Here is a 23,143-nt window from a genome sequence, read left to right on the forward strand (position 1 = left end):
GAGTTAAATGCCTGAAATACAAGATGGGTTTTTGACAGCCCTGGTTCTCGTCCTGCCCCGCGGCCCCCCGCACACAACTCTGGGAGCAACCAGCCAACCAGCGGGCTGCGCTCGTGATTGTGCACATTTTGAGGCTTGTCAGCGGTGACTCCGAGGGAGGAATGTTCGCTCGGTCTATCGCGACAACGGGGAAATTCTCTCGCTGAGGACGAGTAACCGTAACGACAACTCGTGCTCCGGTCCTAATAAGTGTCGCGCGACACTTTTGCGCCGCGAATCACCAGGGAATAACCCGAAATCCATGTAGCGTTCTTTTCCTAACCTCTAAACGTCCGTCTTGTACGAGAACGTCCCGTATCTCCGACGGTTTCACGCTGTAATTGTCTCTCGAATATTTGCAGAGCGTAGAACTCGAGTAACGCAGTCAGGATGGACAGGCTGTTACGATTAGGCGGTGGGATGCCAGGCCTAAATCAGGGGCCACCACCCTCTGACGCTCCTGTTGTGGACACAGCGGAACAGGTATCTGTCAAAATTTCCTCGTGCTTTTCTTCTCGTTGTCTCTTTCGTGTCGCCTTATTCTTTCCTCGTCCTTACAGGTGTACATATCGTCCCTGGCTCTCCTGAAAATGCTTAAGCACGGCCGTGCTGGAGTACCGATGGAAGTGATGGGTCTGATGCTGGGTGAATTTGTTGACGATTACACCGTTCGTGTTATCGACGTTTTCGCTATGCCGCAAACGGGAACGGTAAATGTTAAAATACAAGCGAGAAGATTGATAAAGTACATTTATACGATAACGTTTGTTTTCTTCTGTTTTCTTAGGGCGTCAGCGTAGAAGCGGTGGATCCAGTGTTCCAGGCAAAGATGTTGGACATGCTAAAACAGACTGGTCGACCGGAAATGGTGGTAGGCTGGTACCATTCTCATCCTGGATTCGGCTGCTGGCTATCCGGAGTGGATATCAATACTCAACAGTCCTTCGAGGCTCTTAGCGAAAGAGCGGTAGCCGTTGTCATCGATCCCATACAATCAGTGAAAGGAAAAGTTGTTATCGATGCATTTAGACTAATCAATCCGAACATGATGGTGAGTATATCTGTAGCAATTGTGCCCGCCGATTGTGACCTCATCGTACTGATTGCAGGTTTTGGGACAAGAACCTAGACAAACGACGTCGAATTTAGGCCACCTACAGAAACCATCCGTTCAAGCGTTGATACACGGATTGAATCGGCATTATTACAGTATTAGTATTAATTATCGCAAAAACGAACTGGAGCAGAAGATGCTGCTGAACCTACATAAGAAAACATGGATGGACGGTCTTACCCTTGCCGAATATTCGGAGCACAGTCGGCTCAATGAAAATATCGTTTCCGAGATGCTTGAACTCGCGAAGAATTATAACAAGGTGAAACATTGCGCGACAATTGAAAAATTTGATATATACTATTTGTATGGTATATAGGCGCACTGGATATCTTGAATATTGTAATAATGACAGAGTTTTGTTTTTGTAGGCCTTGGAGGAGGAGGAAAAAATGACACCCGAACAATTAGCGATAAAAAATGTGGGCAAGCAAGATCCAAAACGGCATCTGGAAGAGAAGGTCGATACACTAATGGCTACAAATATTGTTCAGTGCTTGGGAGCTATGCTCGATACAGTTGTATTCAAATAACTGTTTTCTGATACGTCATTCGCAATATGGTATTTAAAGGAAATATACATCTTTTTAAAATAGAAATATGAGATTTTGTATTCCCGATGTGCACGTAATCAAGTACAACACGATTTAATATGTGCGCGTTAGCCGTTACGTTTTTCTTGGGGGGGGGGGGGAATGTTATTTTTTACAAATTTGGTATAATTATCAAATTGAATATTAAACGTAAATTATGGCACGTGGATGTTTAACAAAAAATAAGGTACGCAATAGATATTGTTGATACCTAGAATGAATATAATATAGTAATAAAGATTGTACGAAAAATTGGGTTCGAGTCCTCCTGATAATAGAAATTTTAATATTTTAAACTGCACTTTTTCTGTACGAGAAATAAAAAGGGGACTCTCGTGCAGAGCAACTGGGCTCCGTCTTTCGGAAGAGACTGTTCTTAAGCTGTTAGTCCACACATAACTGGCAACTGCTATGTGTATCCCCCCATAAAGTGATTACTGGTCCTCCAAGCTGGGGCTTGGGCGTTAGGCTAACAACCTGCCACGTTAAAAATTATTGTTAAGAAACTTGAAGAAAACTTCATCAATATCATTGAAGTTCGAGCTCGATTTCAAATTTCAGTGATATTGATGATGATGATAGAGTTAGACAGAATAGACATTTATAATCAATTTTGATTTCACATTTTTTGTTTTACTACATCTGCACTCGCGTCTTCTTCTCTTTCTTTTCCTGCCAATGATTACGTTATCATTTTTTTCCGTCTACATTTATTGAAAATATAAATTATTATTGATACTGAGACATCTGTGTGCGATTATAATCTATATCAAATTATATACATGATTTATGTAGATTCATATATTGTAGAGAAAACGTACAAAAGTGCATATAAATAGGTATACATGATTCCTTCACGATAAAAAAAGATATATTTACAATAAATTCTTTCAACGTAATCTTAATAAAAATCAGAATACAAATTAGAGAATATTAGTTTAGACTCTAAACTCTAAACTTTAGACTTGTACATTCGCATCTGAGAAGAAAAGATTATATGAATAACGTAAGAGAAACATCAGAAACTGTAAAAGAAAGAATCTCACAGATATTTTGTATTTGTTTATGGTCTCGGAATAAAAGTGTTTATTGTATAATATACAAAATTGTCTTAATATAATCTAGAAATAATATAATTCAATAAAAAATTCAATAAGTCTTTTTATAAATCTAACTCGAAGTAGGTTCTTGATCTTTGTCCTTCTTCTTCTTCTTCTTTTTCTTTTTCTCTTCTTTTCCTGTGGATTCCTATAACACGTAAATGCAATAATATATAATAATCAAATTTTCTGATTGTACATCTAATTATTAGGACCAATTCAATTACCCCACTGACAGCTTCTTCCACTTCAGTGGCAGGTTCTTCCATTGCAGTGGCAGCTTCTTCGCCTTCCGTGTCATGTTTCTCCTTCTTTTTCTTTTTCTCTTTTTTCTTCTTTTTATCTTTCGGCGATGTTTCTGAATTATCCGCTGGTTTTTCTACTACCATACTCGCGTCTTCTTCTCTTTTCCTTTTTTTGCCAATGGTTACGTCACCATTCTTTTCCGTCTACACATTTATTAAAAATATAAATATAATCTTTCATATTTATATATATTTATAAAAAATAAAATATTAGAAATGACATTAGAATAATCGACTTGCCGTTGTTGATGCTGTTGTTAATGCTGCTGTGGATGTCGTTGGTGATGCCGTTGTCGTTGACAATTCAGCATAGTCTTTGTAACCATGTAACCATTCAGCAGGTGTGTTTTCATTAGGTTTTCCATGTTTATCTAACATCCCTTCAACTATCATACGTTTCTTTTGCGATGCTTTGGGTCCCAAGCCCCACTTCCTCGGATACGAATCCCTCTCCATGATAACTCTTTTAAGTTTCGCAACTACTCCATGATCACAGGTAGCCATGGTTGAAGAAGACATCAAAGCTATGGCTGATATATATATATAAGATAAGTATTGTTTGAAGATTACAAGATAAAGGCAAATATTTTAAAGATAAATATAAAAATGATATTTTGGGAATTCAGTTAAATATCTTTGAGTAAATAATACGTGAAAAGCTAACAATTACGACACATATCTCACTGTTATTTCGAAAATATACTTACCAAGTGCCACGGCTTCGCCCTTAGTAGTTACTATTACAATTTCCTTATTACACTCTATATCTTGGTCATACATCAAAACGCCTGGCAGCATTATTTTAGCTCCGTAACAAATTGCATTCACCTAATAAATTCGAGTAATATAATGCCGTTAAACAACAGTATTCAATTTCCTTTATTATCAGCGCAAAAAGCAACGAGTCAAATACATACGGCGCTGTCCTTTATGATGATTCTTTTGTGACCCACTAGCAACGATTCCAGCGGCTTTATAACTCTTCTTAGATACGATTCGTCCCCGTGATTTTCATACATCCACTGGGCGTCGAGAATATCATGCATGGTAACCATACCATCCTTTTCGGCCTGAACACCGGAACGATTTCTTCGAAGTTCTTGCATGTGACAACCGGTACCTAAGAAGAGCCCGAGATGGACACACATAGTTCTAATATAGGAGCCAGCTTCACAGCTAACGCGGAATACTCCCATATTGCGTTCCTGGTCGTAATCAAGGAACCAACTGTCGTAAACTGTCCTAACGCGGAGTTGTCTTTTGACCGCTGATATCAGCGGCGGCCTTTGAAATAGAGCACCGCGCAATTTTTCCAATGCTTGCTTCACCTAAATCATCGCATTAGTGTGGCATCAATATATGAAATACTGTATATAAGATTGACACACATAACGATGACACCACATTTGGATAACAAAAGAATAAATAAATATCAACATTTTCGCCGAGAGGAATTTTATGCTTAATAAAAACTTTTGAGTTTTGCACATTTTGTACCTATGGGCGTAAGATAACTCAATGATAGAGTGATCACCTATCAAACGAAAGACTCGGATTCAATTCCCAGCCCTATCACTCAACTATATAAATGTAGTTATTATTATTAATATTATACTATATTTATTTATATAAAGGCCATTGCACGTAATAAAGTTTTAGTCATAATCGTAAGGCCGTAAAAAAAATAGACCAATCACACTCGATTATTCTTCGAGCTCAAGGAGAATAATCAACTGTGATTGGTCTATTTTCTTACGGCCTTACGATTATGACTAAAACTTCGTTACGTGCAATGGCCGTAAATAGTTTATTCTATGTTATAACGATTTATTCAAATAAACATTTATTTATTCTGCGTTACCCATAATTACGTGTATTTACCTTCTGTATACTTTCCGGGGCGGAATGAAGCTTAAACACAGCAATGTATTCCTTCCCGGCGGACTGCTGGGACTTGGCCAGTCTCGTCGCCCTGTCTATGCAGACTATCAGGACCCCCGACACCTTGGGATCCAACGTGCCGGAGTGACCGGTCTTCTCTACTTTCAGGATCTTCTTTATCCAAGCCACTACCTCGTGCGACGAGGGATTGCACGGCTTGTCCAAATTGATGCAACCTGACTTTACATACTCGGACAAGCTACGATGCAGCGGCGTAGAGCCACTTGACAACGGTGTATAGTGATTCGTGCGTGTACACATCTTGTCAACATTCTGCAATAGACATAGTAAGAAATTTATCTCACAATTTCATCAGTTATCAGCATCAATTGTCGCAACCGCGTCTTGCGCAAAGTTTTAAAATACCACCTTAAACAGCAAAGGCCAGTTTTCACACTTCAGTTTCACCTCCATTTTGGAGGGTTCGATCTCGCATTTCGCTTCCAACTGCAGCTCGCCAATCGTCTTCTTCTTATCCTTCTTCTTACTCTTTTCTGCAAGATATTTAGGAGATATAACCTAATTTGCTCCAACCTAACCCCTATTAAATAAATAAAGCAGGCTAATTTTCTCGGATTATAATAATCGAGGCGAGCGTAGCGAGCAACGTTGCACGATTTATTCGTTTGCGCCGATAATTTAAACAGTACTATCATCGTAGGCGACCGACGCTGCGCCGGACACGTGTCCGTCATGAGATTGCTGCAAGGCGGAATTTGATAACAGAAACGACGCAATCCGGAGTAATGTAGCGAGGACTCGAAGCGATCCCTGAAAGAACATTCGTGCGAGAACGATCTACTCACCTTGCTCCATTTTGAAGTTTGCTAAAACACGTGCAATTCAAACGCCGAATCCCACAAAGCGTACAAAAACTCCGTGAGACAACGTGGAGAAAGGATAAGCGGTAAAATGCCAGCAGCTACGACGCAGCATAACCCCCCGCAGCCCTCGCTGTTCCGTGTGCATGCGTACATGCGCGCGCACTATAGGACGTGGTTGGACGAGGCGCGATTGGTCCTCGCCCGTGTCAACAATGTGGCGCACTAAAGACCCATATTTTTGTTAGATTTTAAATAAATATATTATAATATATTATATAAATTTATAATTAATCTACTATATTAAGAATATTTTTACTATAAAACATTTATTTTTTAAACATTTATGTTGTTAAAATTTGCAATTATTGAAATTATCATGATTCAAAATTCGGCGAGAATTGAGGAGAAATGGCGGACCAATCAAGAGCCTGTTACCGTAATTACTATTAACTCTAGACAGAATTAGAGTTCCTATATAAGAGTCTAGCCACTGTAGTAGACTCACACGTATTGGCTCAATCAATCTTTTGTAACAAAATGGCGAAACCAATTAGAATGCGACTACGGGCCAATTCCTTTTAGTGACACAAGTCGACACAAGTGTCGTTCTGTCTTTGTTATTCATTGAATGCTAAGAAGGATAGAACGATGTTTGTGTCGACTTGTGTCACTAAAAGGAATTGGCCCTACATTTCGTAGGTTAAGACTGGCGACTATAGTCTCTGAGTGTCCTTGACTCTAGATGCTAGAAGTCTCTGTATAAAGCCTTGTGTACACGATACTAGAAATCGGTCCGAGTTTCGGTTTAAGCCAATCAACTTGCAGCTCTTAAGCCTTGTGTACACGATACTAGAAATCGGTCCGAGTTTCGGTATGCATAAACATAAGCATAAAGGAGCGATTTCACGATGACGCTCGACGCTGGATTCGAGCGTCAAATCTGGTCACGTGATAGATTCAGAGGGACGCGAAATATAACCTAACCACTGGATTGGCTGAAATCTATCACGTGACCAGATTTGACGCTCAAATCCAGCGTCGAGCGTCATCGTGAAATCGCACCTTAAGAGATTTGATTGGTCCATATGCATGTGCATAAGGAAATAGACCAATCTGCTTCTTTATGCATATGGTTATGCATCTATGCAAGTTTGTCTGGATAGACCTTTAAGGCCATCGCACACAAAATTGCATAGGCTGCATAAGCATAGCATAAGACCGCTGTAGTGCAATTCTGTAACTCGTTATGCCGTCGTTATGAGCTATAACGACAATTGCGCAGCTTTTTTACCATATAAAATATCTGCGCAACGATAGTCGATACCTCATAACGAGTTACAGAATCGCACTACTGGACCAATAAGCATCTAGCATAAAGTCGCCATATTGATTTACATAAGATGCTCATTGGTCCAGCGGTCTTATGCTATCCCTAAGAGCATGGTGGAATAATATAAGGTGAGTTGATTCCTGAGACCAGTTTTCGTTCGTTCTGCGCAGACCTAGACCCAGCCATATTGTTTTCATGAGATACGAGCTGTACGAGCATGGATACAAGCGTAGTTGTGTTACAAAATTTTCATATATATTTATTTGACTGGATCAATAAGTTATTAACCTATTAAAAGGTAATTTCGTGATAAATAATTGTTTTCGGCAAAAATTTACGGTTAAAAAAATTATGAATTGCAAAATTCCTCTTTTAATTTATTTATTTTAGTGAGGTTATGTGACATCGAAATCATGAATCGATCTCACATGGAGTACTCGAATGTGAATCTTTCATTTCGACACACATTTTTATTTATCCAAAAATCATATTATATGTTTTATTTCATGACTTCTATGAATATCGTGAGTTTTATGAAGTCCATAAATTTTATTTCAGATTCGATTGACTGACAATGACTCGTTGTGCTGTTAAAGGGTGCCAAAACATCAAGTCGCAGCGAAAGTCAGGCAATTTGAGTTTTTTTAGTTTCCCAAAAGACGAAATTGTTTGTAAGGCATGGGTAAAAGCTTGTAAGAACGAGGAAGTTAATACGAAAAATGGTGAGCAATATAATTTTAAAAAATACATGAACATAGCATTTTTGTATGATTTTTAGTATTATGATCTTGTAATCATAAAGTATATATTCTTTCAGGAAGAGTATGCTCTATTATTTTTTTACTTGGCCCAGTTAAGATGAAGAACCCGGAAGAAAGTGAGCCTGTAAACGTGAATAAAAGTGCAGAGGAAGCACCCGTGGAAGGAGGTAATACGCAGCAAACATTATTTTATCATAAACCGCCCAGAAACTTGTGTAAATATATTTCTCATTGAGATCTGATTTTAGAGTCGCGAGTCACAATTACCGCTAAGGTATGCAAGATAGAGGGACCAGCGCTGAAGGAAGTACAGAATGCTACGATACCTACGTGCACCGCACAATCACCGTTGCAGGAACACAAGTTTTCAGTACCAGAAGTCTACGTTAGACCACCCACCCCTACTCCGTCGATCGCTAATCTGCCGATTATAACTGTGTCCAGCCCGAGTCGTAGAAGCTCCATGGCCTCCATGGTCAGCCGACGAGGCAGCGACATGTCCACCAAATCCTTGCGCAGAAATTCGGAATGTAGCGTTCGATTTGTAAACGAGGACGATACGACGGAATGCAAACGTACGACGGAAGGTAGTTTCAGATCCTTGCCAAGGATGCGAGAAGAGTTTAAGAGGAGCCGCTCACCTGAGAGCCCACGACGATACTCGGAGAATATCACGCCGACAGGCAGCACTCGGGAACTAAGACGATGTTCCGATTTTACTCACGAGAAGAATCGTGGCTCGCAATTCGCAACCAAGCTCAGGAGGAATAGCGATTTCGGTAACAGAACGCCCAAAAGAATGTTGCCGCCTGACGAATATCCTAGATTGCCCAAAGTTCTGGATCTTAGCCCCACAGGTAAAAAGAAAATCTGATTCGTACAAACGAGCAATCTTTAAAAAAACATTTTAGTCTACCGTCCTCCTCTTTGGACATTATATTTTTTGTTTCATCTCATTCTCATATTGTTTAACAATGTTTCAGAATCAAGACGCAATTCCGATATTGGTACTTTCATCCAGTCACCCAGACCCGATTCGCGTAGAAATTCTGAGAGTTTCTATCGACGCAATTCCGAGTTCGTTCATATTAAGCCGTTAATGATAAATCGTCGAAGCAGCGATATCAGTATCAGAACTCTAGAGACAGGAGTCTCACACACTTTCAGAGTATAGTGCCTATTAAACCGGAGGTGCAGGAGAAATCTGAATCAGATTCAGATCATCCTGATTGCAGCGAGAAAGCGGCAAAAAATCGACAAAATTCCCTTCGAGGTTTTGCTATGTTTAGTAAGAACACGTACATATATTAAGCTTCGAAATCTAAATAGAGCGATTTTTCAAAAGTCTCTAGAACGGAATAAGAAAAAAAAATGTACAAAATGAGCAATAAACGACCAGTGACCTGATAAATAATATAGGATTGATGGAGGTAAAATAAACATTGTCTCTCTTTTTGCCCTTTCACGAGTGACCTGATAAATAATGTTATATAGCATTGATAAGGTTAAGATAAACATTGTCCATATACGTATTATACATGTCCATTGAAATATACCGTTTGTAATATACCTATTCTCTCTCCTCGTTATTGTTTTATTTAATAATAATACTAATAATAAACATTTGTTTCATCGAAAAATCATTGGAAAACCTTATCTTCTATGTTTATTCTCAACAATGTCCATATAATTCTGTTTTTGAAAATTGTAATGGAATGGTAATAACTATTCATCAAGGCAAAGAATTATAATTTATACCAATACCATTTGGTACAGTTCGTTTTATTATGGAAAAAATAAAAGTTTGGTTGAGATAGTTTTCGATTCACTCGCTTATAGAAAAAAAATATTTCAGTTGAAAGTTTTCCTTCAAGTTCGCTTACTTATTGAAAAAAAGCGAATCAGTCAAATTAAAACTTCTAAAATAATAGCCAAAAATGAAATGATACATGAATAGAGGCTAAGAAGTATTTGAATCTGCCGCTCGTAATGGCCGGTCCGTGGCTACTTTCCTATTGGCTGGGAAATTGGGGTTGCGCATTAATTCACCTTATATTCTTCCACCATGCCTAAGAGCACAGTTGACGGAAAGTCGACGGCAAGTCGACTTTTATAAGTCGACTTCTAGTCGACTTCTAAAAATGGCGGAAAATCGACTAAAAGTCGACTTCTAAATAGTCGACTTTTAAAAATGGCGGAAAGTCGACTTCTAAATAGTCGACTTATAAAAAGACGGAAAACAGTCAAGCGGCGCGTCATGCATCATCAATATGGCGGCGAATCTCGAGAAGGCTGGAGGACCAGAGTGGACTAGAGTTTACGCGAGTGCGAGGAATACGTGCCGCGAGACAGGACACGATAAGACGCCAGATAGTTCTTGCAGGTATGGCGGATCAAGTCGCGAGAAAGGTTTTGCCCGACGAGGTAAAAGAGGATCAGGATAAGGCCAAGTGGAAACATGCTTACAGGTTAGGTATGGTGTGTTATTAATTATCATCGATAATTAAGACCTATTGAATGCGACCTCTCCATTCTGTATCATCTTTCAGAACACCAGAAATGAAGGAACCTGTGTTCATGCATTCTTCGTGCGTTCTACGGAAAATCAGTCCGGAATAGGTGGTTTATAAAGAGGTGTACGAAACGAATAAGATGTACATGCGCGGTGTCACGGTGATAGAACCCGAATGATTGCCGAAATTCGCCCATGCTATGCCATCTTAGTGAACCATTGGTTGATCCACCGCCAAGGTATTTTTATCACAATTGTTGCTTTATAATGTTTTTCCTACTTATTTATAAAGATATTTATAGATATAATCAATGAACCGGGAAGATCATTTGCCGGGTGTCTGGTACATTCGGAAAGGCCGAATGGGCACTACCATCGATGGATATAGAGCATCCGTGGACGGTGTCAAGTGGTTAGCGTATTTCTTCTTGGAGGGTCAAGTGTGCCCTAAGCTGAAACGATTTGTCCCGTCGCTGCTGACGACACCTGGGAGCATCACCAAGTCATGGGCCAGGTAAATCGTTATTCTATCTCCTTTCGATTTCACGTTGATTCATCGAATAGATTACATCAATTCAATACGATTTTTTCAGGTTGATACCACGCACTCAAGCAATAGTACAAACGCTGCAGTCGCAGGGAGTCGTGTCCAAACACAAACTGCTAGAAATCTGGGGTTCGGATAAAAAATGTGAGATTTTAATTTATAAAATAATATTTAGATATTATCATAGACTTCTATACAATACTAGACCGCTGACAGACATCTCGGCCGTGATGCTTGCCGCCATGTTGATTTTAGTCAAGATATGCTATACTACTATTCTATACAAGTGGTTTTATACAAGATTTCTATACAATAGTCTGGCATATACAGAATGTCCAAAAGAAAGGGTTTAATACTACAGGAGTAGTGGTTCGATTTCGGCATCCAAGTACGCTACACGTCGAAGGCATGACTTACAAACTTATTGATAACATGTACCAATATTTAACACAAAAACATTCGCCTGCTTCGTTATGTACTGTAATAACGAATGCAGATAAACGCACATCATGAGCAACTGAACACCCGATAGTGACTTATTGTTAATTCAATATGGCCGCACCTTTCACTAACACTTGCACCTTGCACTCGCATCAGCTTTTCGGCAGTGCGTCCATAGATGTTAGTGGTCTAGTATAAAAGTCTGTGGATATTATATATTTATAATAATATATATATATATAAAACAATATTATTATATATTTACAACATTATGATAATAATATGATATATATTTATATAGCTAATTTTGCATTACTGTTTCGCGATTAACGCTGGAATGTTTTAATTTTAGTTCTGTTATTGTCAGCTTACCAGAAGTGGCTGCCGGAATCCGCGCACGCAGAAGTGGCACAGATATGGCCGCCTTTGTAATTAAGAATAAAACATTAGGATTGTAATTATACAGTTTTTTAGATAATTAAATTATTTTATATATGAAAAAAAGTCGAAATGCATCAGTTTTAGCCCTCCAGCAAGGGGTCGATTGTGTATCTTGAAATAATGAGGTAAAAATTACAAAAGTGAGAAAATTCATTAGCGCATCTACGATTTTATTTATCAAAATCTAATAAAATCTGTTAACTTTTGTTATTTTTACCTCGTTTCAAGATACACAATCGACCTCCAGACGTACGCGGCGGTTTATTTTATCGACTTTAAAAGTTGGCGGGAAGTCGACTTTTCGTCATGACGGGAAGTCGACTTTTCATCATGACGGGAAGTCGACTTTAAGTCGGTGGTTTTTGCGACATTCGCCGACTTCAAGTCGACTTCAAGTCGACTTTCGTCCTTAAAAATGTCGACTTCTCTGCCAAGTCAGTTTCGGTAGAAGTCGACTTCAAGTCGACTTCAAGTCGACTTAAAGTCGACTTTTTGCTCTTAGGGTTGGTTAAAACAAAAATTCTGCAGTTTATACATACATAATGTTTGTCTCCTAGCCTTAAGCCCGGTGTCCACGATGCAAGAACTGTGTCCGAGTTTCGATTTAAGCCAATCAACTTGCAGCTCTTACAGAAAAGCAGCAGTTTCATTGGCTTAAATCGAAACTCGGACCGATTTCTAGTATCGTGTACACAAGGCTTAAGACATTACTTAAGACGGTCTTGAAATAAGATCTGATTATGAATATGAATACCGGCCTCTCGGTCTCTTGAATCTCGAGTAATATCGCGAGAAGAATATATCGAAGAGTACGTTTAAATTAAGGCTGCATTCCGATATTCACTGTCAGCAACTTTCAGTACTGAAAATCTATAGTATACGTGACATAAAATATAGATTTGCAGTACTGACAATGAATATCGAAACGCAGCCTAATGGCGATTACCCGCTGTGACGTCATGAATCAGCTGAATATCAGGGTCAGTATGCCATTGCCACTGATCGTGCGCACGACGCATGCAGGAGATTGACAGAAAGGTGATGCCGAAAATAAGGGTGGACAAGAGACTGACGGAAACAAAGGATAACGCGGAATAAGATGCATCCCTACTGGATTTTCTGCGACACGAGGAAGTATATACTTTCACACTACAGTCGAGTTTGTTTCGTTTGTCTAACGCGCGTCAGATGAATTAAGATATCTAACGTTGTTAATCCAACATTTTCCGACTAAAGTAACAGTACAAATCGTCATGGGTGAGCGAAACGTCAGAATGTTAATTTGCCTTCTTTCCAGCACGGCGATCGTGCGTCCTCGTAAAACCCTTTTACCCGACTCCACCATCGCGATAGTTTATTAATACAGATGTAGGGAGTAGGCTGAGTTATTTTGGGCCTGCGTCCGCTGCCGCTGCCTGACCTCGGATACCCGGCATCGATTCCCAACAATCTCGATGTTGACAGTCACCCCCTGGCTCCGGTCGGGTCTCGGAGCCGCTCTAACTTTTGCTTTTCAAACATGGATCCAGATCCCGTAGACATGGTGATGGAGGTCAGGAACAAGCGCATTCTGCACTGGAGCTGCCGGGGTCTCACAGAGCTCCCAGAGGTGATAAGACTGCACGGTGGTCACGTCAAGGAGATATATCTCAAGTGGAACGAGCTCACCACTCTGCCTCCCTGGATCGCCGAGCTGTACAACATGACGAACTTGTACTTGTACAATAATCGGATTGAACAGTTGCCGGTGGAACTCGGCGAGATGAGCCAATTAACGGTGTTGGACTTAAGTACCAACAGATTGCAGCTGGTACCTGTCTGCATCAGCAATCTGAAGAATCTGAGATACTTATCCCTGGACAACAACCTCATAGAGAGATTATCGGTTGGTAAGTTTACCGAGATCACCAGACTGTTGTGGAAAAAAAAAAGATTTATTGATTCACGTGAATAAAACAAAAACAGAATTAAGCCAACTGAATAATCTGGAAGTACTGTCCATCTCGGGTAACCAGATTGTCACCCTACCAGAATGGATCGGCTCCTTCCCAAGACTTCGAGAACTATACGTGGATGGCAATCGATTGAGGGAATTACCCAACAGATTAACTATAGCTCCTAATCTTACCCTGATCTCTGCGTGTGAAAACAGGTTATTTGCATTAACATTCTGCGAAATAAGTATTCCGTCTATTAGATCGAATTGTAAACTTCGCACAAATTAATTAAACTATTTCTGAGTTCTGTATCCCAATAACTGCTTTTCTAGGTTGACATATTTGCCATTGAATGGATTTCTATCGGCTCCCTATATTCGATTCGAAGGAAACGAATACTTAAATTATATATCGTATCCGCTTCTACAACAATTATACCCCCATTTAAGGCACTCTCTTATCTTTTATAAAGACGCCTGTAAAGACGTGACATCCAGGTAAGCTCATTACAGATGTCAACTAGGAATAAATTATGCGCGAATGGAAATAAATCCTGAACAACTGTTACTTTACTTTTGAAGTATATATGTATATACTTCATATATATATATACACGATATAAAGTAAATTTATAATCTATGTGTATATGTATATATAATCACAGATATTTTAAGACGCATTATGATACATATGGATTAAGCATAAAATTGCACATAAAAACGAAGGATTTTTTCCCAATAAACTACGACACTACAATCGAATTACCACGGCAGCTACTAAAGGTTCACGAGGTTCACGAGAATGTGACTTGCTCCCTGTTGGAATTAGCGCTGAGAAAAGTTTATACCGAGAGGTAATTCAGAGGAACCTTACAAATAGGAATCTCGTCATTGACTTTTTACAAAAATATAAATATCTTGTAAATTTAACGCAAGTACATTTCAGGTATAAGCACACGCTCGACATTCCCGTTTTATTCGAAAAAGGGAAAGTAATGGTATTCTACGAACCGCTTCTTAAAAATACCAAACTGGACTTTATATTGTCCACGAACCATATTTTGTACAGTTTATTAACGAACGGACCCACTAGTATCTGCGTAAATTCTCAATGTCAGCAACCGATATTCACAGAGGCGTGGATCATCATCGATATGTGTAATCCCACCGTATGGCGCACAATAACGATCGCTCTATGTTGTAGCAGAAGGTATAACGTACAAAATAATTGTGTAGTAGGTACCTGAATACATCAGTTTATAGGTTTTCTTTGAATTTGCAGTTGCGCCATTGCGTTCGCACACTCGAATGCGACTAACAATCCTGATTGCCACTGCATCAATTGATGAACCCTCCTTGTTAGGTATCTAATTCACTTTTGTAAATAAAGAGTATTAGAGAATAAAGAATTCTTGCGCGTTTAACCGAAATCTTGTGATAGTAGTTTGTAAATTAAACCTCTAGCTTGTTGTAATTGTAATTTATTTCGCAGCGTCGCGGCTACCAATAGCGACTGTTCAATAATGCCCAGTAGGAATTCAACGAACAAATCCCATGACATAACGGCGGATTATCGAGTTAAATTATTACAATATCATCCTCGATGTAGCTTCTTTGAGGTATCATTATTCAAGACTAGTCTCACTAATAACATTATCTTTTTTTTTATTATTAAAATATACGTTTGTGATTATGACTCGATGTACGTTTCATGCGACATATAAAAATTCAAATTCTCTATTTTGCTATATTTTCGCATTGAAATTGAGTCGCAAAAAAAAAAAAATTTCTATAGTCTCTCACTTCGTGGCTGGTGACTCACTCGATCGTCCACTCAAGCGATCAGAAGATCCAACGCTTTGTCGCGATCGAAATTACACTTTACTAATGCCGCGAAAGCTTCGTCCTCGGGAAACCCTAGATCCTTCAACGTGCACAAATTTTCGCAGTAGGTCCTCGCCCTGGATTGATCGTGCTGCGCGAGCGTCAGCGCTTTCTCGGCATAATCACTCGGGACGCCAATCTCCTCCAAGGATTGAACGGCCAACAGGTATTCCACGATCTTCTTCTCGTTCGCTCGGCCTATTTCCAATACCGCACGTGCCGCCCTGCACTTGGGAAATCCCATATCGTCCAGTTGCATCACTAATTTTAGATCACTCTCCGTCATGCCCGATAACAAATCCGCCGGCGGTTTCTCGTGATTCGACGTCGAGTCGTTGTGCCTCGTGGTAACATGCGCGTCGTTGTCCGGACTCTCCAAATCGGGCCACGGCTTCCAATTCTATCGCAAAGAAAAATTGAATTGAATCAATCATATTATACGACGAAGGAAAAAAAAGAGGATTTCGTTACCTCCATAACAGGCCGTTCCAATTCCTTTTGAAGTTCCTGCATTATTGTCGAAACGCTACGGTGATTTTCGTTGCTATGCGCGTCCGCGTCGGTTTCGTCGTCCGCTGGACTCTCAGTATCGGCTTTCTCCTCCTTACAAACCTCGGACGTGTCATCAACCCTTAATTCATTTATAATATTCTCCAGTTTTCCCGTGGGTACCCATTGCAATCTAGGTTGTAAAACCTGCGATCAAAAAGTATCAAGTAAGATAAATTCGTTCCGTCTGCCGAGCAGTCGTTTGCGGTACTTATTCAAATAAGCTAGAGCGTAACAAGCGATTCATTAACCTGCGCTAATTCCTCCATGTCATTGATGGTTTTTAATTCCATATTGTCGAAGGGGCTGCTCGTGTCGTTGTCGAAGTCGGCGAAGTCCAGACCCCCGTTCGTCTTGACGTGAAGATCCCGAAGGTCGTTCGCCGGGGGTGAGAGTGGCTGCGGGGTGAGTATTGTTTCCGATGCGGGTGGCGCACTGATAGGTTGCTTCGCGCAATCCAGCGGCGGAGGTGACGGAGGAGCCTCCTCTTCCTCCTTCTTCCTCTTCTCCTTCAGTCGAGCCTGACGCGCCTTGCTGCAGGCCTGTCTAGCCTTGCGCCACTCGCACATCTGATCACAAATCAATTAATCAGCGCTAATCAGGTCAGGGACAAGTTCGCTCAGAAACTGTCAAGTCATGGGACCATCCGTGTACATTGCATAGATTATTAAAGTATCCAAAAACGATTACTCCCTACCTTCTCGAGTACCGATCTCTCCAAGCTGAAGTCGTACACCAGCTTCGACACATCGGGCAATCGGTTGTTGTACGCCGCGGGTAGGCCAATCTTCCTCGGTGGTTTGTAGGCCTCCGCGATCTTGACGTGGACCCCGTCCATGTAAGACGCGACCAGGTCGTATTGCGCCGATACGGAGGGCCGAGCCATCATCGGCCCCCACAACGTCAGGGCGAACGTAAGGGAGTAACGCGCGACCTGCAGCGGAGATCGTCGCTCTACTCGCCGATGCTCGGGTCATAACCTAATCTCCGTCGCGATAAATCTCGTTTAATTGCGCGTGTCGCACGCCACCGACACATCTCGAGCGTATAATTACGACATAATTAAATGCCGGATTTTCTTTTTTCTCTCTCTCTCACTTTTGTTGTAGCTTGACAATCGTGAAATATCCCTCTAACGGTCGAGATGGCGAGAAAACACTTCCATTTGACACTTGACAGATCAGATTCTCGCCCTGGCGAGAGAATATCAGTTGCCAGCAATAATAACAAAAAGGGAGAAGTCTGAGTTAGAGAGATTTATCGATATTCGGTATTAAAAAAATCTTTATTTGACCTTCTATTCTTTTTCTATTCGAAATTTCGTATCAATATAAAATAGAAAAAAAGTATTATCGACTTTTTTCGAAACTTTTTTTTTTTTTATATTGATACGAAATTTTAAATAAAAAAGGAATAGAAGGTCAAGTAAAGATTTTTTAATAATAAATAAAAAAAATGTTTAATCAATTTTATCGAAGATAGCCAGCTGTAGATAAATTTTCGTGATTATCAAGTGCAGCTCAGTGGGTCTGAGATTAATTGAAGTGTAAGGACATTATCGATTGTTGATGAATATTTTTTGACTGTCGGTAAAACGCTTTAGCGCATAGATGGCGCTTTATAAACGGGAGTGCCGTACAGTATCGCGCGAAAGAGAATTTTATTGATAATTAGTCCGCGGGCGATTGTAATTTATTATCCGCGAGTGTCCTGTGCGGTGAGAAGAGAAGGAGGAGAGACCTGACGTCCTGAGAGGAGGAGGAGGCCCGAGAGAGACATCGGGCACCGGCGCCGCGGAGCAACCTTGGGGTAAGTATCACCTCTTAGCTACAGAAAATTAATAATTTGTTTCTATTTATTCGAATTGTTACATTTCGATAAGTTAAAAGTAATTAAAGACAGAGAAATTATCTAAGATTATATTCTTGTAAAGATCTTTTTCGGTAAACAGATAATTGTATTGCTAAATATTTTATTGAAAGATGACTTAGAGGCCAATATAATGAATTAAGAATTATCTTTTGAAATGTTGATTATTTTGAGCGCTTCTTTAATTTAAATCTTATGTTTATATGTTACAGTATCATCGTAGCTACGTGGCTGATAACTCCGCCCGTTGCGCATCGGTCGGTGAGTGACGAATTTTTTTTTATAATGTGGTAACGAATCTGTGTGTGAATATTAGATTGTACATTTATGTATTATTCCCATCTAATAATGCAGATAAATGCGACTTGTCACAGATCCGTTGCCCTGAAATGGATAGACTATAAATCAGACTAGGTTAAATAATTAATCCTGGAACTCTATCATTTATCAATTTATTGTGCTTACGCGAGAATGCTCTCGCGTTAGCACATATCGAGTTCACAACAGAGCTCGTTATGTCGATGCATCATTTATTTGATGCAGCGTCTAATGTTTATCGCATAGTACACTAAATAAACCGCTAAATGTACCCTATAGGTGATTCATTGGAATTTTGAAATATATATTTTATTGTCAAGTATCTATATTCGTTATCAATTAACTAAATTTATTAAATTAATTACATTTTTAAATTTGTTTTTAAAATAATTATTGAAAAATAGACATAGAAAGAGATAAAGAATATAAAAATAAAATTTTACAAGAAATAGAATATTTTTTTGATATGAGCTGTCTCATCACTTGAGTTTTCCCTTGACGTTTATTTTTCGGGTAATAAGGTTTTAAAAATATTTCTAGATATTTTTTAGATATACAATAATAATAATAATAATTTTCTATAGATAGGCAATAGATAGAGACTTACATGTAACTTACATGTAATTCAAGATATAAAAAATAATAAGAGAAATATCTGTAAATAAAGAATAGATAGGTTCAATAAAATAAATTAAATCAAACCATTACATATAAAAAAAGTTATTGTTACAACAATTTGTATTTTTTCACAAATGATTTTTTCCTTTTTTTTCCTTTTTCTTTTCTCCAGGATTCAATATTACAAAAATTGGTGCAAGAAAGCAAAATGTATAAACAAATTTAACATGCATGTATCACGGATGAGTAAAAAAGATCAAAAGATATTTCAGTTCACGTTTCACATATTCTTCTGAAGAGTCTTATTATATATAAATTAACAATCACATTAATGATTGTTAAAAAATTGGATATTTATTTTTATTTATATATACATATATATAACGCGCTAATTTTATCCTAATCTTTTATAGTCTATCTATCTAATAGCTTGAGTTATTTGCATCAATAAATGAAATAAAATGACATGAGATCCAATAAATATTCTGTCGCGGGACAGAATAATTTCTTTATATAGAAATGTCTCAAAACTGATAGTTTTTATATCAATTATACTAAAATGCATAATATAATGTGAGATGACACATATTTCATATATCGTATTAAATGTAATTTTAATAACATTTTGCAATAAAATAACGAGATGTTTATATGAATATACATGATATATGTGAAAATTTATAAAGACAAATGTCACATGCGCGAGAATACGATAAATTCATTATATTGATTATTGCTTGCTACTTTTTGCGTGAATATATTGCTTCGGAAATTATCGTCCCTTTTGGATCTCACGTCATTCATTCTCGCGGTTCGGTTCGCGGTTCGCGATTCGGATTGTACTAAAATTTTTTTGTCTATGTATTAATTTATTGATTGATTGATCAATTAATTTTTAAATTTCGATTGTTTTATGTTTTTACATTATAGTATTTAAATTTATATATTCGCGCTCGAGATTAAACGCGACGATTTTGATTAGAGAGAATGCGGTTAATATAAAAAAATAACAAAAAGGGAGAAGTCTGAGTTAGAGAGGTTTATCGATATTCGGTATTAAAAAAATCTTTATTTGACCTTCTATTCTTTTTCTATTCGAAATTTCGTATCAATATAAAATAGAAAAGAAAGTATTATCGACTTTTTTCGATACTACTTATTTTCTATTTTATATTGATATACGAAATTTCAAATAAAAAAAGAATAGAAGGTCAAATAAAGATTTTTTAATAATAAATAAAAAAAAATTTTAATCAACGATTTTATCGAAGATAGCCAGCTGTAGATAAATTTTCGTGATTATCAAGTGCAGCTCAGTGAGTCTGAGATTAATTGAAGTGTAAGGACATTATCGATTGTTGATGAACATTTTTTGACTGTCAGTAAAACGCTTTATGCGCATAAAAGACGATAACGCGAACTTGAATACTGAACATTTAGAATAACAATACGTGTGCACGTATATACATATATCTTTTTATTATAAATATTTTTTTATATTACACTCGTACTTATTCTAGTAAATGTTTAGAATAAAGTGCATTCATAGATCTTGTTTTATGCATTATTTTTAAACTTTACTTTTCGAAACCATTCTAAAATGTAAAATATAATAAGAGATTTGAAAATAATTCTTTTACTTTGAAAGTCTTTTTATTCCCAAAATTTGTAACATACGTGTTTTATTTATTTCCATGATAATATCATCAGGTTTTACATCAAAACGAGAATATAAATTATTATTATTAAGATATTTATATTTGATATAACACTAGAGATGTATGAATTTCGTTGTTTTCCCTTTATGAACGGAACAATCGTTTTTTTTTATTTAAAAAACGTGTGGAATACTATCAATTAGCTCTGTGATAATAATTATAAGTTGCTATGTTATTAATATATTTTATATATTATATTAATTTAATTGTTAATTATCATTACACTACGTGTTCCTAAACCATAAATAGACATATTAACACTTAATTAAAAAATGATAAATCTTAACGCAATTGTGATTTAAACCAGTCAAAAAATAAATGGATAGTTCAATCGATGGTTTTTGTCAGTCGTTTTACGGAGACGATTTCAAGCATTTGACGCATGCTCGTGACTTCATCGCCACAGTTCGTCATAGTATTTTGAATATGTAGTGAACAGCTGATAATAGGCACGTGCACTATCTTTTGACATTGTATTTGCATAGTGCAGTATTGATTGTAGCTTGATTATTTTTGATACATTATGATATGCAAATATCAATCTCCCACTCTTCATGTCGATTTTCTCTGTCTTATACGGTAATACCGCGCATATAACACAGACATAACTGTAACTAACATAATAAGGTCTGGATACCGAATAGCAAAGAGCACCTATATCCAACGAGATTACCCGGATTTGACGGGAAAATAAGATAGGATTTGTACATGCATATTCCTCATGAATTTTTTAAGTATTCTCAGTACTGTGAATCGGAGGGTATTCATTATATGAACTTTTGAGGAATACTTATTTAGAACGGATGTGGTTAATTCTTCTCAGAAATTCTTCATATATTTATTTTTCTGTGTGTATTCCTTAAAACGAAGTCTCTATGAATTTCTATTCACTTTTCTGTTATCTGGGGTACTATATTGAACAGCTGATAAAAGGCACTATCTTTTGACATTGTACTGATATATGTGGCTCGATTATTTTTGTAACATTGTGTGATATGCATTGTCAGTGATGCTGATAATAGGCACGTGCACTATCTTTTGACATTGTATTTGCATAGTGCAGTATTGATTGTAGCTTGATGTATTTTTGATACATTATGATATGAAAATATCAATCTCCCACTCTTCATGTCGATTTTCTCTGTCTTATACGGTAATACCGCGCATATAATACGGACATAACTGTAACTAACATAATAAGGTCTGGATTCCGAATAGCAAAGAGTACCTATATATCCAACGAGATTACCCGGATTTGACGGGAAAATAAGATAGGATTTGTACATGCATATTCCTCATGAATTTTTCAAGTATTCTCAGTACTGTGAATCGGGGGGTATTCATTATATGAACTTTTGAGGAATACTTATTTAGAACGGATGTGGTTAATTCTTCTCAGAAATTCTTCATATATTTATTTTGCTTCCTCATAGAGGAAGCTTTGTTTTCGTAAAAAAAATTTTTTTTTATTTGTTTTTCTGAATGTGTTCAGAATGTTCTAAAACGTCGAAAAATTGTAATTTTAAAAAATGTCTGTATGTATGTATGTGTGTGTGTATGTGTGTATGTGTGTATGTGCCAAATTTACTGAAATTTCTATAACTCCAGAATTAATCAACCAAATTTTAACGAATTGTATATGAAATAGGGGTAGAATTTTCCGGGGAGTGCTATAGAATGTATAGTTTTTCGTTATCTATTTTCTGGAAACCGATTTTTAAAATTTTTTTACCCGTAAGAATTAGAAAAATTAAAAAATCGATTTCCAGAACATCGGTAACGAAAAAAATACACACTCTATAGCACTCGCCGGAAAATTCTACCCCTATTTTATATGGTTTTAATACAAATTCGGTCCAATAGTTTTTAAGTTAATAACGTTTTTTTTAATTTTTATAATTCTTACGGGTGATGCACTCCCTGGAAAATTCTACTCCTATTTCATATACTTGTGGTAAAAATTCGGTCCAATAGTTTTTAAGTTATTAATGTTCAAACATACATCACCCGTAAGAATTAGAAATAATTTGTAAATAAATATCTTGTATTTACACATGTTAAAGACATATGCAACATTAGTTAAGACATAAAGACAAAGGCACATTACTTATACAGCAATAAAAGACGGTATAAGCTGATAGTTTCATATATTATATGTCATTTTATTAATCTGTATTTACGAGACGTTTGAATATACAATATATATTTTGAAAGAATGTTTCATTGTTTCATAGTTTTTAAGTGTGCAAGTAGAAACCTTCGCTCACAAAGCTTCCTCTATGAGGAAGCCAAAACAAATAAAT

The 23,143-nt window shown here is 37.5% G+C and overlaps 6 protein-coding genes and 1 pseudogene across 14 annotated transcripts in view; 5 read left to right on the plus strand and 2 right to left on the minus strand.

Annotated features, from left to right (window-relative positions):
* Positions 1-84: 84 nt before the first annotated feature.
* Positions 85-1,752, plus strand: Rpn11 (regulatory particle non-ATPase 11). The gene is made up of 6 exons (XM_071705310.1): positions 85-303; positions 402-522; positions 600-749; positions 827-1,090; positions 1,149-1,415; positions 1,525-1,752. The coding sequence occupies exons 2-6, from the start codon at positions 430-432 to the stop codon at positions 1,684-1,686; spliced, it is 936 nt and encodes a 311-aa protein (XP_071561411.1). The 5' UTR covers positions 85-303; positions 402-429; the 3' UTR covers positions 1,687-1,752.
* Positions 1,753-2,797: 1,045 nt separating this feature from the next.
* Positions 2,798-6,050, minus strand: Nop60b (dyskerin pseudouridine synthase 1 Nop60B). The gene is made up of 8 exons (XM_071705308.1): positions 5,899-6,050; positions 5,462-5,586; positions 5,033-5,365; positions 4,069-4,479; positions 3,859-3,979; positions 3,392-3,681; positions 3,074-3,295; positions 2,798-2,994 (listed from the first exon to the last, which is right to left on the minus strand). Exons 1-8 carry the CDS (start codon positions 5,906-5,908, stop codon positions 2,917-2,919), a joined length of 1,590 nt encoding a protein of 529 aa, XP_071561409.1. The 5' UTR covers positions 5,909-6,050; the 3' UTR covers positions 2,798-2,916.
* A 1,356-nt stretch (positions 6,051-7,406) lies between these two features.
* LOC139772028 (uncharacterized) lies at positions 7,407-9,580 on the plus strand (annotated as a pseudogene).
* Positions 9,581-10,227: 647 nt separating this feature from the next.
* LOC139772029 (probable ATP-dependent RNA helicase DHX37) lies at positions 10,228-12,012 on the plus strand. Of its 5 annotated transcripts, none has more exons than XM_071705316.1 (5): positions 10,228-10,480; positions 10,557-10,758; positions 10,822-11,033; positions 11,113-11,210; positions 11,875-12,012. In XM_071705316.1, the coding sequence occupies exons 3-5, from the start codon at positions 10,831-10,833 to the stop codon at positions 11,937-11,939; spliced, it is 366 nt and encodes a 121-aa protein (XP_071561417.1). In that variant the 5' UTR covers positions 10,228-10,480; positions 10,557-10,758; positions 10,822-10,830; the 3' UTR covers positions 11,940-12,012. The 5 variants fall into 5 exon arrangements, 3 of the variants coding, with proteins under 3 accessions (XP_071561417.1, XP_071561416.1, XP_071561418.1); XM_071705315.1 differs by having other exon boundaries at positions 10,230-10,480; positions 11,860-12,012; XM_071705317.1 differs by lacking the exon at positions 11,875-12,012 and adding an exon at positions 11,272-11,593 and having other exon boundaries at positions 10,246-10,480.
* A 907-nt stretch (positions 12,013-12,919) lies between these two features.
* LOC139772039 (uncharacterized) lies at positions 12,920-15,580 on the plus strand. 5 transcript variants are annotated; one of them, XM_071705340.1, is made up of 7 exons: positions 12,920-13,837; positions 13,914-14,100; positions 14,218-14,382; positions 14,550-14,738; positions 14,831-15,094; positions 15,148-15,247; positions 15,377-15,580. In XM_071705340.1, exons 1-6 carry the CDS (start codon positions 13,468-13,470, stop codon positions 15,200-15,202), a joined length of 1,230 nt encoding a protein of 409 aa, XP_071561441.1. In that variant the 5' UTR covers positions 12,920-13,467; the 3' UTR covers positions 15,203-15,247; positions 15,377-15,580. The 5 variants fall into 5 exon arrangements, with proteins under 5 accessions (XP_071561441.1, XP_071561439.1, XP_071561440.1 ...); XM_071705338.1 differs by having other exon boundaries at positions 15,167-15,247; XM_071705341.1 differs by lacking the exon at positions 15,377-15,580 and having other exon boundaries at positions 12,921-13,082; positions 13,478-13,837; positions 15,167-15,314.
* On the minus strand, positions 15,533-17,545 carry LOC139772041 (uncharacterized). Its single transcript, XM_071705343.1, has 4 exons — positions 17,015-17,545; positions 16,569-16,886; positions 16,240-16,464; positions 15,533-16,168 (listed from the first exon to the last, which is right to left on the minus strand). The coding sequence occupies exons 1-4, from the start codon at positions 17,204-17,206 to the stop codon at positions 15,719-15,721; spliced, it is 1,185 nt and encodes a 394-aa protein (XP_071561444.1). The 5' UTR covers positions 17,207-17,545; the 3' UTR covers positions 15,533-15,718.
* A 184-nt stretch (positions 17,546-17,729) lies between these two features.
* LOC139772042 (gustatory receptor 10) overlaps positions 17,730-23,143 on the plus strand; it is a 115,611-nt gene continuing 110,197 nt past the window's right edge. The window contains exons 1-2 of the mRNA XM_071705344.1: positions 17,730-18,126; positions 18,399-18,447. The gene's annotated coding sequence lies outside the window, so the exon portion shown is untranslated. The remainder of the gene's footprint in view (positions 18,127-18,398; positions 18,448-23,143) is intronic.

This window comes from Temnothorax nylanderi, unplaced genomic scaffold (assembly GCF_030848795.1).
Source record: "Temnothorax nylanderi isolate EJ_2023f unplaced genomic scaffold, tnyl_v1.0 TNYL_tig0046_pilon, whole genome shotgun sequence".
NCBI classification, from domain to species: domain Eukaryota; kingdom Metazoa; phylum Arthropoda; class Insecta; order Hymenoptera; family Formicidae; genus Temnothorax; species Temnothorax nylanderi.

Bases quoted from the DNA above. Each gene is read 5' to 3' on its own strand.
- Rpn11 (XM_071705310.1), top strand. From the start codon at position 430: ATGGACAGGCTGTTACGATTAGGCGGTGGGATGCCAGGCCTAAATCAG. The intron at 750-826 runs GTAAATGTTAAA...CTGTTTTCTTAG, and splicing joins CTATGCCGCAAACGGGAACG to GGCGTCAGCGTAGAAGCGGT. The intron at 1,416-1,524 runs GTGAAACATTGC...TTGTTTTTGTAG, and splicing joins TCGCGAAGAATTATAACAAG to GCCTTGGAGGAGGAGGAAAA.
- Nop60b (XM_071705308.1), bottom strand. The intron at 3,980-4,068 runs GTATGTATTTGA...CGAATTTATTAG, and splicing joins TCATCATAAAGGACAGCGCC to GTGAATGCAATTTGTTACGG. The intron at 3,296-3,391 runs GCAAGTCGATTA...ATAAATGTGTAG, and splicing joins TAACAACAGCATCAACAACG to ACGGAAAAGAATGGTGACGT.
- LOC139772029 (XM_071705315.1), top strand. From the start codon at position 10,831: ATGAACCGGGAAGATCATTTGCCGGGTGTCTGGTACATTCGGAAAGGC. The intron at 11,034-11,112 runs GTAAATCGTTAT...CGATTTTTTCAG, and splicing joins ATCACCAAGTCATGGGCCAG to GTTGATACCACGCACTCAAG. The intron at 11,211-11,859 runs GTGAGATTTTAA...TTTTAATTTTAG, and splicing joins CTGGGGTTCGGATAAAAAAT to TTCTGTTATTGTCAGCTTAC.
- LOC139772039 (XM_071705338.1), top strand. From the start codon at position 13,468: ATGGATCCAGATCCCGTAGACATGGTGATGGAGGTCAGGAACAAGCGC. The intron at 13,838-13,913 runs GTAAGTTTACCG...AAACAAAAACAG, and splicing joins CATAGAGAGATTATCGGTTG to AATTAAGCCAACTGAATAAT. The intron at 14,383-14,549 runs GTAAGCTCATTA...ATATAATCACAG, and splicing joins TGTAAAGACGTGACATCCAG to ATATTTTAAGACGCATTATG.
- LOC139772041 (XM_071705343.1), bottom strand. From the start codon at position 17,206: ATGATGGCTCGGCCCTCCGTATCGGCGCAATACGACCTGGTCGCGTCT. The intron at 16,887-17,014 runs GTAGGGAGTAAT...ATTTGTGATCAG, and splicing joins AGAGATCGGTACTCGAGAAG to ATGTGCGAGTGGCGCAAGGC. The intron at 16,169-16,239 runs GTAACGAAATCC...TCTTTGCGATAG, and splicing joins TGGAACGGCCTGTTATGGAG to AATTGGAAGCCGTGGCCCGA.